Genomic DNA, 14,130 nt, shown 5'->3' with positions numbered 1-14,130 from the left:
TAACTATTACTTTTGCCTCAATAAACCCCTACTGTTTATTAATAGTATGTTAGTTGTTAAGTTTAGGATCAAGAAAAGTAATATCAGAATAAGCTTTAATGTGCATTTTATAAGCCAATATCCTATGCATTATAATAAGCAACTTCATAGTGAGAAATGGACCCTAAAATAAAGTGTGACTGAATGTTTTTGCAGATGTGACCGAATCATCAGGATGTTGTTCTCTCTTGTTTTGAGATCGTAAATGTTTCCGCTAAGCAGTCATTCATTTGAATCGGTTATTTGAACCCAGGGGAATCGACACATGTGGAAGAGGTATTTCACCTCTGATGGGTTTGGCCATTTATTATTTTCGACCCCAGGGGAGAGAAAGACTCCCAGCACCGCCCATCTCACACAGACGGGTGTCCATAAAAGTGACCGGACAGAATGACCGAACAGACTCAGGACTGACATTTGAACTTCAGCGGTTTCTCCGAGATTTTTCATCTACGCTCAAGATGGCTGACTCTATTAATGGTAAGAATATTTTAAGTGTATCTTATCTCTTGAGATAACAGGGTTTGTGCGGGTTTTATGAAGGTAGCCTACTTTTAAGACCTTTTTAAGAACAAGTAAAGAAAACCTAATAAATTGAAGGGAAGTCGCTACATCAATATGTTCTCTAAATGTATGTCTATAGACAAACACAATGATTTCTATTAGAAACACTTGAAAGTGTTGTAAAATACGACTTCCAACAGATATCCATTAGTTTTATGGAAACTTCCGTCATGGAATAAAACAGATGCGAATTTTTATCTCACATTTCTTACTTTTTTCCCCCTCACAACCCACATGAAAAAAAATAGGCTATAGTAATTTATAGTGTTTTTGAACCATACTATAGTAAATTGTAGTATTTACAACACTTTGTTAATGAACGCTACAGCATACTGTAGTATTAATTAACTGTTAAACTGGAATAAATACTGTAGTTTAAAAAAACTTTAGTTTTTACTACAGTAAACTGTAGTGTAATGTATAATATTCCCTATAGTTGTAGAACACTTCAGTATTGGGTAAAGTAATTTGTTTATAGAGGAGAGAGAAAAAACTTTACCTCAGCATCGTTAATTTTGCAAAGTTTTTTATGTTTTCATTTTTTTTTTTTAAATGTATGTAGATTTATAACACTTAGTATTGTAGCTATTACCTTTTCATCAAATTACAAAACAATAAGTTGAGTTCTGAAGTTGACATCTTCCTCTCTTCTGACTGCAGTTATCAATCGCTCTCTATTTTTTCCCTCTTTTTGAAAGTTGTGAAAACACTGTTGTTGAGTTTTTCTTTTGCTATTTGAGAAAATGGGGACACAAAAAATATATATTCAATGTACTATTCTCTCATTCACTGCCATTTAATTTTGAACTATATGAAGACTTCCGATGTTCTTCCTCAGTGCAAATGTCTAAAGATTCTTAAATCAAGATTACTGGACATACAAAATGACTATAACGTCTTTATTATCCAGCCGAGAATAGTTTGCTATCATAACGTTTAGGTTTAAAAAAAAAAAAAAAAAAAAAACCTAAATACACTGGGAATGATCTGATACACTGATGAGTCTCTCTGCATCTCTAATAATGTAATCGGCAGTTTTTTCTGCATTCGCGCTGTTTCCGACTGACTGCATCGCTTAATTACAGCTGATCCTGATGTAATTGCATTATAGACTATGGAATAATTCTATGTAAACAACACTGAATTTAACGTGTAAAGATAAAATGTATGTGTTGATTAAACCTTCTCCCTTTAAACAAAGCAAGCCACTTTTATGTTGACCGGCTTCTCTGGAGTTGTTGGATGTTCTCATGTTCACATCATTGATCTAATTGTAAATGAGAGATATACAGTTGCAAAAAGAAAAGTATGTGAACTTGCAGAATCTGTGAAAATGTGAATAATTTTAACAAAATAAGAGATAACAAAATGCATGTTATTTTTTGTTAGTATTGTCCTAAGATATTTTACATAAAAGATGTTTACATATAATCCACAAGACAAAACAATAGCTGAATTTATTAAAATAACCCCATTCATAGTGTGAAGCATTGATTCTCAATACTGTGTGTGGTCACCATTAAGAGTCGGGGGGGTGAAAACTTTTGAATTTGAAGATCAAGGTAAATTGTATTTAATTTTTCTTCCGGGAATCATGCAAGTATCTTCTATTGCTTCGGAAGTGCAGTACTAAATGAAAAAAAAAAAAGAAAAGAAAAATTGTGACATCTTCATCCTGTTCAAAAGTTTTCACCCCCAGCTCTTAATGCATCGTGTTTCCTTCTGGAGCATCAGTGAATGTTTGAACCTTTTTTAATAGTTGTGTTTGAGTCCCTCAGTTGTCCTCAGTGTGAAAAGATGAATCTCAAAATCATTCAGTCACTGCTGGAAAGGGTTCAAATATGCAAAAGATGCTGGAAAACTGATGAATCTGCAGGAGCTGGAGGATTTTTCTGAAGAACAGAGCTCAGTTTAACTGCTCAGGACAAACAAGAGACTCATGAACAACCATCACAAAACATAAAAACAGTCGTGGATCATCAGGTGACCACACACAGTATTGAGAATCAATGCTTCACATACTTTTGAATGGGGTTATTTTAATAAATTCAGCTATTGTTTTGTCTTGTGAACTAAATGCAAACATCTTTTGTGTAAAATATCTTACTCAGGACAGTACTAAATAAAAAATAACATGCATTTTGTATGATCTCTCTTATTTTGTTAAAATTATTCACATTTTCAAAGATTCTGCAAGTGGTTCACATACTTTTTCTTGCAGCTGTATATCAATAGAAAGAGATTCCACACCATCAATACTAATTTGTGACAATTTTGCACAGTGCAAAGCAATTTTTTTAAATACGTTTCAGTGTCTTTTTAAATGATTTATTTTATAATAACATTAAATGTTTGGTGTTGTGCTGCTGTGACTTCACCCATGCAGGCTCACTATTGGCTGATTCAGAGGTTGAGGACGGCCATTTTGAGTTGACATCATTGTAGTCCTTAGTTCACAACACTTAAAGGGATAGTTCACCCAAATATGAATTTCTTTGTACTGCTGAACGCAAATTAAGATATTTTGGAGAAATTTGTAACCACTATTGACTTCCATAGTTTCTTTTCCTACTATGGAAGTCAATGGTGGCCCAAAGCGGCCTGTTTAAAAACTTACTTCAAAATATCTTCCTTTGTTTTTAACAGAACAAAGAAATGTTATACAGGTTTGGAACAACCTGAGGGTGAGTAAATTTTCATTTCAAACATGTTCATTTTTGGGTGAACTATCCTTTAAGTCAGCACTTAAGAGTCAGTCTAAGACTGCTTTTAGCTTCTTTATAAAAGTCCTACTTTTTACTAAGAATTTTTTGGCACTTAAGTCAAAACTTAAGACTATTCTTAAGAGCATTTCTGGGACATTTTATAAATACGGCCCAGATTTTCTAGCATTTATGTTCTTCTATTTTTCATTATTTACAACTGAATATGTCATCTTCTTATTTGCAGTGACTGCGCCCTTGATTAACGCAGACGGAGGTGATGCTGGTAAATTGAATATCTTCTGTAATAGACAACTCATATTGATTATGCTAAATCTAACTATTGTCATCTTTTTCCAGATTTGCAGCCTGGAGTTATAAATCTGACTCCAGAAGATCAGAAGAGTGTGAAGACGAGCGACGGTCACAGAGATGTAACTGATGGTAAGACTATCCAACCTGCTCAAGCGTTTTATCCCATATCTGTTACGTTGTGAACCCTAGCACTCAAAATAATAGATTTTTCTCCAATTTTATTTACTTATTTTTATTTATTTATTTTAGTGCTGTCAATCAGTAAAAAACAAACGATCAAATCAATCGCACATTTTTCTGTAATTTATCGTGATTAATCACACCTAACATTGAAGTTAATATATTTTTATATTGTAATCATTTCACAATTACGTGTTATATAATGTTTTTTGCACATAATGTTAAGTGGGAGATTTAGTAGTGATTAATGTTTTTTTATGCTAATTTAGAAGAGTTTCTGTTAATGTGAGTTTTTGGAGAGTTAACACTAATGAAAATGTTTACATTGAGGTTACATGGAAATTTTTTATTTAAATGTATGAATTAGTGTACTCATATTTCAAGTTAAGATCAGTTAAAATGAATGAGTACAAAATAAAAATCTGCCAGTTTTGTTTACTTAAACTTTGAATTTCTTAACTTAAAAATCGAGGCAATTGATTGCCTAAAATTTTTAGAGTTTTGCCAATTTAGTTTTTTCAAAGAATTCAAGTTATGAAATTTGGCACACTGATAGAGGACAGTCTGAACTGTCACCATATCAAATTTGGAGTCTCTAACTCAATCCCTCTAGCGCCACCTGCTGTCCAAACGTGCACTATATTTATACTAATAACTTTTGAACAGTAATGGCTAGAAATAAAATCATTTTTCCCTCCGATTCCTTGGCTCATTCCTTGGTGTTCTGATTGCACCCTATTTTCTGTCATGAAAATTTTCATTTCTTTATGTCTTTCCAAAAACCCACTTTTTCGAACTTCTGCTAGGCTGTTGTTCCGATTTTCATGAAAATTGAACCAGATCATGCAGATAAAAAGTTGTGGAATTCAAGTTGATTCGTCAAACAAATGTTACGTAGCACTTGTGAAAATCTTCTCAACGCTTTATCGTATTCATTATATTAACTTTAAAACATTGATGTACCCGGTCACCTTTAATCTTGAGCTCTTCTTCTCCACAGACAGGCATGGTGAGAGTGTGGATGGCGTGGGATCTTCGTCTGGGACCAGCGATCGAGACGAGGAGGTGTCAGTGAGAGGCAGACAAACACCAGAAGATTTTCACCAACAAGCAGAAGCAGAAGAAATGCAGTCCAAGGGTCACAAGATCAGGGATTGGCTTCGTGAAATCGTTAACATATTGGATGCTGATGAAATCTCTATTAATCGCTTTTGTTTGAAGCTTCAGAAAGAGAAATCAAAAGGTAGGATAATAAGGACACTTTTTATTTACCCCTTTAAGCAGAAATGTTTAGTTTTCTCATTTATTTTACTGCTGCACGACCATCGATTAAAATAGTAACTAATTAATCGCACATTTTTCTGTAGTTAATTGCGATGATCATGTTCATCTGACACTCATTTTCTCAAACCTTTACATTCATTTAAGACTTCATTTAAATAATTTAAGACTATGCTTACAAGGATACTCAACAAAATTGCATTTTGGCTTAATTGCATCACTCTCTACATCAGACACATAACGGTAATTAATATGATTAGCCTTTGCTTGACTATGTTATCAAAAACAGCTAATGTTACACAAACCATGTTCCCGTTCTTCATCTCAGAGTCAGACAGACGTCTTCTATCAATCTGCATCCTTAGAAATGCTTTGAAGAACTTCAGTTCATCAGTGGAGAAAAACATATTCGTTGTAACATCCTAATATAAATCATATACATAATTCACGTTTGTATTCATATTGCTAAATCTAACTGATTTTTTATATCAACAGAAAAATATACCAGATAACCAGTCTCTCTCGATTCAGATCTGTCATGGTTAATGATATGCTAAAGCCCCGCCCCTTATGACGTGATTGGTTACAAGGTAGTTAATGATGTCAGAAACACCAGCGATTTCAAACCGTATTTAGATCACTGCAGTTTTAAAGAGGAAACACTCAGCAGCGGTGTTGACTGATGAATCTGCACATGGTTTGTCTTAAAGCACATTAAAAACACCACATAGACACATAAGCAACATTAAACACTTGATGTACCTGGTTAACTTTAATCTTGAGTTCTTCTTGTACACAGATGAGAGTGTGGATGGCGTGGCATCTTCATCTGGGACCAGCGATGGAGACGATCCAGATGGTTTTCACCAACAAGCAGAAGCAGAAGAATCGCAGTCCGAGGATCAGAGCAAGAGGGAACTGCTTCGTGAAATCATTAAGAGAGTGGAAGCTGACAAAATCTCTATGAGTCACACTGTGTCAAATCTTGAAGTAAATCGAGTAATGTTGCTTCAGTTTTTGACCAATGTCAAGAAATGTAAAGGTAGTTTATTTACCTTTTTAAGCATGAATATGTTTAGTTTTCTTCAGTAATAAGCAACGTGATACTTTTTAGAGAGAGTAATTAAACAGCTGAAGATGTAATTATTTAGTTGCAAGTAATTAATTACTTTTTAGAATAACTAACCCAACACTGAATATAAGGCATTTACCAAATCTCTCGATCTTTAACAGGCCTTCTGAACGGTCAACTGGAGGAGCAGAACGCCTTTGACGGTATCAATCTGTACATTTTCTGGCATCTGTGTGCTTTTAGTTATTTACTATTGAACATGTCTTCTGTTTATTTGCAGTGACTGCGCCCTTGATTAACGCAGACGGAGGTGATGGTGGTAAGTATGTCTATCTTCTGTAACAGGACACTCATATTGCTACTCATTATCCTAAATCTAACTATTGTCATCTTTTTCTAGATTTGCAGCCTGCAGCAGAAGCAAAAGAAGAAGAAATGCAGTTTGAGGATCATGGGAACGTGGCCCAGAACGACATTAGGGAAGAATTGCATCAAATCGTTAAAAGATTTCACGCTCAGGTTCACGACAGGAGCTATTTGACAAAGATTAAAGAAATAAGAGCAATCTGGATTCAGATTTTGATGGAGCTCAATGAATTAAAAGGTAGTCCAGGTGCTCCAGTAGCATGATAAGGACACATTTTATTCACTAAAACAGGAATATGCTTTGAATTAAGATATAATCAATGTTTGAGTCTGTGCACTGAACTCCACCCTGCAATAATTGTAATAATTACTTCAATAAGCTCATTGATAAAACAGATCTAGACCAACAAGAAGGGCTTCAGTTTTGTTGGAATTTAGCTTTAGAAAGTTGTTGGTCATCCATATGTTCACATCCTGCAAACACTGAATGAGTTCAGAAGAGGGATGAGAAGGGTTAACTTTTGTAGATAAATACCATTGCATGTCATCGGCATAAAAATGAAAGTTAGTGCCATAAGTGTGAAAATGTGACCAAGGGGTAAAATATAAAGCGGACCCAACACTGAGCCCTGAGGAACACCTTGAGGAACTGTGACTAGCTCTGATTGAGCTTTCTTAATCTGGACATACTTTTTCCTGTCACTTAAATTAGATGAAATCCAGTGAAGCACATTATCAGCTACTCCATGACTCCAATGACTAATGCTGTTGAAGGCAGAACTAACATCTAAAATAATGAAAATAGACAGAAAACCAGAATCTGCTGCAAGGAGAAATCATTTTAACTTTAACAAGAGCTGTACTATGTTTGGATCTAAAGCCCGACTGAAAGTGGTCATAGAGGTCATTACTTTGCAAATGTTCTTCAAGTTGAGTTTCTATTCTTACAAGTATATCTGAAATAAAGAGAAATGGTTTTTGGTTACAAGAATGTTATCTGGTTCCCCCAAAACCAAATAAGAACATTCGTAAGCGTTTTGAAGAATACGGAAAGCAGAAGCACATGCAAGGCGATCGTTTGTGTTTATAAAGCACAGTTGTATTTTTTTAGAAAATGGCAGATGGTTTTTCTAGATAAGACTCTTATTCCTCGTCTGGTATTGTTTAAAGCTCTTTGAAGCTGCACTGAAACTGTAATTTTGACCTTCAACCGTTTGGAGTCCATTGAAGTCCACTATAAGGAGAAAAATCCTGGAAATGTTTTCATCAAAAACCTACATTTCTTGTCGACTGAAGAAAGACATGAACATCTTGGATGACATGGAGGTGAGTAAATTATCAGGAAAATTTTATTTGAAAGTGAACTAATCCTTTAAGTAATTTCAAATAAGATATGCCATCAAGGTTTATCATGTAGGAGATGATATTAAAAACAATATGGCAATGCTAAAATTAGCAATGCAAGCATTTACTCTCTTGGTGAACATTGTTCTACACTCCTGTGTCTGCAATCAAACATGTTTTTCCAAGACCAAGAAGAGCTAAAGGACAGTTCATGTTTGATTTAGTTTGACTTTATTTATTCATGGATATTTAAAAAAAAAAAAAACAGACAATCTTCTTATTTAAATGAGATTATTATCATCTTAACTCCTCTATAGTCGCTGAAACACATGATTATAGAGTAAAACACCTTCCATCGTGGTACTCCTTTGATATGAAACATGTAGCAGTAAATGAGGCTGATGAATCAACTTCAGGACCGCAGAGATGGATTAGCGGCTCATTGACCAATATTAGTCAGCTCTATGATTAATGATCTTGATAATCTAGACAATTGGAGGATAATTCCCTACATTCCAGAAGAGCTGCACGATTAATCGTCAAAAGATCACAATCTTGTTTTAAACACCTATGGATCTTATTCCTAAATGACAGTGATTCGGATCTGTCAATTAAAGCTTTGACAAGTCCGATCATAGCAAACATTCAGATCAGCGCTCTGAGCCAGAGAGAGCCAGTCATGAAACAGCTTCACAGTATCATCATTTCTGTGTTATAATAATTCAAATGATCACAGAAGTACTGGGATAAATGTTTATAGTTCAGATATAAACACTGATGTCTACAGTAGCGATCAGAATAGAGTAAATCACCTTTTGAAAGGGACTTGATGCTTCAAATAATGTTTCAATTACATCGTTACACCAGTAGGTGGCGACAAGAGACTATTAAAAAATGTATTTATCATTGAATCATTCATTCAAGAGATTCGTTCAAAAATGCTGATTCATCCAGTAAGTCTTTATGAGTGAGTCATTGAATCATTCACTCAAACCATTTCTGAAAAATAATATATTCAACTCAATTAAACATTTTTAAATAGACTGCAGCAATTAACATTTTGTCAGAACCTCTAGTAAATGACGTTATTTTGTTTAGTTGTCTGTTCAGAATTGCGAGAGAATCGCGATCTCTATTTGAAACAAAAAAAATCATGATTCAGTTTATCCAGAATCGTGCAGCTCTACATCCCAGCTAACAATATGCTCTAAACGAGTTTTGCTAACATACACATTAAGCTTTAAAAACATTATTTTTGAATGTTCTCTGAACGTTTAAAACTTTTTTTCTTGGTTATGCGAATGTTAAGGGAACATTCCACTTTATCATTCTGCAAACATGGGAACATTTCAGAATGTTCAGAGAACTTTCAAAAGTAACAAAAAATTAAATGAACGTCCAAGAAATGTTTCAGGAAAAAAACATTCCATGAACGCTGTATAAATTGTTTTTGTGCCAATGTTTTGAGAACATGATTAACTCTGAACGAACGTTCTATTAATGTTACTGGCAGAACGTTTGTTCATAACGTTCAGAGAACCTTGCCAGAACGTTAGATAAAAGTTCTGAGAACGTTCCCTGTTAGCTGGGCTATCTCTGAAAACAAAACGAGATGTATATGGCTGATGCGTAATCGACGCAGTTTTCCAGGAAACCCTGGCGTTTGACATCTCATGTACCCGACTGACATATGAATCATTAAAGCACATGCGTGTAAAAACCAGCTGAGAGGACAAAATGCGCCTCCAGGTACCTTGATCTTTATTTAGAAGTTTTATCTGGCGAATGTGAAATTACATATTGCATAAAATTAATTAATTAATTATTATTATTATTATTTCTCCTCCTTGTGAACACACACTGGCTGTATTTCCCTAAACAGAAACATCAAACAATCTAGAGCTTCGACATCTGATATCCAGATATTGCATGTAAAAGTGTATTTGCAGTGTTCAGAGAACTCTATACCTGAGGGAATCAAAGACTGATAGATTTAGTAAAAATTAACTTGCTTTAAAAATAAAAAGGCATCTTAAGCTCAGATTTTTTTTTTGCAGTGGATCTCAATGGCCAGCAGGTGGAGCCACACCCTTTTGTATGATTTGGTCAGATTTTGTTGCTGTTTTTGCTTCAATTGTCATTTAAAAGGCTTTGTATATGATTTGTATAGACTTAACAAAAGACCCACACGAAACCCAGATAGCGCACGTATGTTGTGAGACGTTTTCATCCGGACAATGTTTGTTTTTTACCCTTCATCTGCAGCACATCGCCTGTTGTGTGTTAAAATGACATTAACAATGAGTTTATACACAAATGTGACGTTTAAAGTAGGGCTGTCACGATACCTCGATTTCAGTTTGCTCGTGTCGAGTAACTTAACCGCCAAAATACTGTAAGTGGCGGTTTCCACAGACGAGAAGTCTCAAAGGCTGCACGATATTAAACCCGTTTAAAAATCATAATGCTATTGTGAATTTACAAAGGCTGCGATACAATTAAATAAATATATGTGCTGCAGGTTTAAAACGTGCTGTAATGTACATGTGTGTAGATTACCTGTGTAAATGCAGCTGCACAAAAACTCTTATCATTTACATGAGTTGAGCATCTCAAACTCCATCTCTGCATATGCTGTGAGTTTGGATTGCTTTAAACGTTCAACTCGAAACGCAATGTGCGGCCATTTCATCAGATTTGTAAGGTAAGTCATTTATAAACGCAGGAGAATACACCAGCATGTTTCTAAATGTGCTAACGGCTCATCGCGATTTCAAAATAAAAGTTTTAGCCCTCGTTTAAAGGATTAGTTCACTTTCAAATTCAAATTTCCTGATAATTTACTCATCCCCATGTCATCAAAGATGTTCAGTAGAAATGAAATTAAGGTTTTTGATGAAAACATTCCAGGATTTTTCTCCTTATAGTGGACTTAAATGGAGCCCAAACGGTTGAAGGTCAAAATTACAGTTTCAGTGCAGCTTCAAAGAGCTTTAAGCGATCCCAGACGAGGAATAAGTCTTATCTAGTGAAACTATCAGTCATTTTTGGAAAACAAACAAACAAATAAATAAATTATTATTAAATGTTAAAAATTAATAATAAAATTATTATTAAACGTTTTAACCATAAATGCTCATCTTGAACTCTCTCTTCTTCTTCTCTATTAGAATTCCGGCAGTGTAGACCCTGCTAAGTGTATTACTGCCCTCCACAGGTCAAAGTTTGAACTAAATTGTCACATACAATATGCTAGTGCAAGTATATAACAGTTAGTTCAAACTATGACCTGTGGAGGGCAGTAATACACTTTGCAGTGTCTACACTGCTGGAATTCAAATAGAGAAAAGGAAAGAGAGAGTTCAAGATGAGCATTTATGGTTAAAATGTATATAATTTTATTTATTTTTTTAGAAAATGAGCGATGGTTTCTCTAGATAAAACTCTTATTCCTCGTCTGGTATCGTTTAAAGCTCTTTGAAGCTGCACTAAAACTAATTTTGACCTTCAACCGTTTGGGCTCCATTGAAGTCCACTATAAGTAGAAAAATCCTGGAATGTTTTCATCAAAAAACTTAATTTCTTTTCGACTGAGAGAAAGACATGAACATCTTGGATGACATGGGGGTGAGCAAATTATCAGGAAAATTTCATTTGAAAGTGAACTAATCCTTTAAGTCCACGTGTTCTTGTTCAAGAAATAACAGTGGTTGTAGCATTTCTGTCGTAAAGAAATGGCCAAATATTAAGTGTACATTTGAAATAAATGTTGAAAGCCAACATTAAACAAGGATTAGTTCGCGTTGTAAAGTGTAAAAATAATTGCCAGGCCGCTGGAGCCAGGGTTGCCAGGTTTTCACAGCAAAACCCACCCTACCGCTACTCAAAACTAGCCCACTTGCATTTAAGGGGGCTCCATTGGTAAAAAAAAATGCATTCTGGTGGGTAAAATCCACGTTTTTGTCGGGGTACCTCTGATAAAATTTGAATTCCAGGGGCTAAATATCATCATTTAGGGTCGCTTAACCCGCGGACGTGAAAAACAAACCCGCGGCAGCAGTGTTAAAGTAGCCAAATTCCACGGGAAAACCGCAGACTTGGTAACATTGACTGGCGCCCTCTGCAGGCATTTCTTATAATACAAAAAGGCGGAGGTTCGATTACTCAGAATAATCGAATTATTGCTCAATTACCAAAGTAATCGTTAATGACAGCCCTAGTTTAAAGCAACATACGTGCGCTATCTGTGAAACACACGTACACAGAATCACGCAAACGTACGCATTCTTACCATTAATTACTGTTACTCTTAATATCTATTGATATTCACTGAATTGTAAACAGAAAATACTCAAAGACAAAGTCGTAATATCTATATATACCGTGTAGTCTTATTCTAGAACTATAAAATAAATGTCAATACTGTCGTCTATACATTTTAGCCAAATATAAGAGTTACTATGCAGAATCAGATAATATATATATACTACAACCAGAGTAGAAACTGAAGCCTGCACGTACAGTGCTATACATTTATATGTATATATATATATTCCCATGTACATAGAGCTATATAATCTTCTTTTAGACTGTAGTTATCCAAAAACAAAAAAATACAGTAATTACATAAATAATACAAGAAGTGCTATCAAATATTAAAAACTAAAAAAAGCCAACAAAAATAAAGATGGGGACATATAGGCCTATCCTTAATACGTAAGAAGAAAAGGTCCATTAGGGGGCGCCGTTCACAGCGCAGTCTCTTTAAGGTCATTCAGGTTTGGCAAACGCGAACGAAAGTGGCGAGCGAAGCCCGGTTTGGAGGTCAGCTGCTCGGGATACGGGTTTCCCTCGGGACGGCCCAGAGCGGTGGAGTGCCAGCCGGACTCCAGGGGCCCCGGGGCCGCGTACGCCGCCTGCCGGCTTTTGGACTGCATGGAGCTGAGGCCGCGAGGCTCCACGAAACTCCCGCCTTTGGAGGAGGACTGCGGGGGCAGAGGGTAGTGGAGATCTGCTGAGGTTTGGTTGGAGGACGAGGAGGAGGAGGTGGTGAGATGAAGGAGCTTCCGCAGAGACCTCAGAGGCTGAGAGGCAGAACAAGACCAAACACACATTACTGGTTAGATATATTTATACAGCACCAAATGTCCATCTTTTTGGTGTAAGTTAATGCATTTAATCTGATACATATTTATAAGATTGTGTAATATATAAAAATATCTGGTTGTGCATATTAACTCTTATATTTAGCTATATACACACAATTTATATGTAATTTAATCAATGCATAATTTATAAAAATCAAAAACTGAATCTTTATATTCTATAATATAAATGTAATTTAATGTGTAATGTCTTTATTTTAATTTATTTTTATCATTTATATGATTTATATGTAATTTAATCATTAATTCATAAATATGAAAACATTCAGTTTTTGATTATGTATATATAATTTGTTTAGATTCAATTTAATGCATAATTGATCAAATTCATAAAATGAATCTTGTTATATAATTTAAATTAATTATTTAAATTACATAATTTATATGTAATTTAATGCATAATTTCTAAATCTTTATATATATATATATATATATATATATATATATATATATATAAATAAATAATTTATAAATAACATGTAATTTAACGCATCTAAAAATCAAAAACTGAATGTTTTATATAATTATATATAATTACATATAATTTGTTTGGATAATTATGTAATTTACTGCATAATTTCTAAAAAACAAACTGAATCTTGTTAAATAATTTATAATTATTATTTATATAAATTACATAATTTATATACAATTAATTAATATATTTACTATGATATATATATATATATATATATATATATATATATATATATATATATATATATATATATATATATATATATATATATATATATATATATATATATATATATATATATATATATACATACATATATATATATATATATATATATACATATATATACATATATATATACATATATATACATATATATACATATATATATATATATATATATATATATAAATAAAAAACGTATTTATTTGTAAGTCAATTTCTAAAAATCAAAAACTGAATCTTTTTATATAATTTACATATATTTTAATCATATAATGCATGTACTTACATGCATGTAATTTAATATATAATTGATGAAATCACAAACTGAATCGTGTGATTATATAACACACTGAGCTGTAACACACAAGTGTACTATTAATAAAGCTACTATTAATAAAC

General features: G+C 33.8%; 1 protein-coding gene across 4 annotated transcripts in view; it reads right to left on the bottom strand.

Annotated features, from left to right (window-relative positions):
* Window positions 1–11,446: 11,446 nt before the first annotated feature.
* LOC137008980 (cyclin-dependent kinase-like 5) overlaps window positions 11,447–14,130 on the bottom strand; it is a 65,830-nt gene continuing 63,146 nt past the window's right edge. For all 4 annotated transcript variants that reach the window (XM_067370816.1, XM_067370815.1, XM_067370818.1 and 1 more), the window contains one exon: window positions 11,447–12,947. In XM_067370816.1, the coding sequence (XP_067226917.1) occupies window positions 12,612–12,947 (336 nt within the window). In that variant the 3' untranslated portion in view covers window positions 11,447–12,611. The remainder of the gene's footprint in view (window positions 12,948–14,130) is intronic.

Source organism: Chanodichthys erythropterus, chromosome 20 (genome assembly GCF_024489055.1).
Source record: "Chanodichthys erythropterus isolate Z2021 chromosome 20, ASM2448905v1, whole genome shotgun sequence".
NCBI classification, from domain to species: domain Eukaryota; kingdom Metazoa; phylum Chordata; class Actinopteri; order Cypriniformes; family Xenocyprididae; genus Chanodichthys; species Chanodichthys erythropterus.
This window is presented reverse-complemented; position numbering and strand designations above follow the sequence as displayed.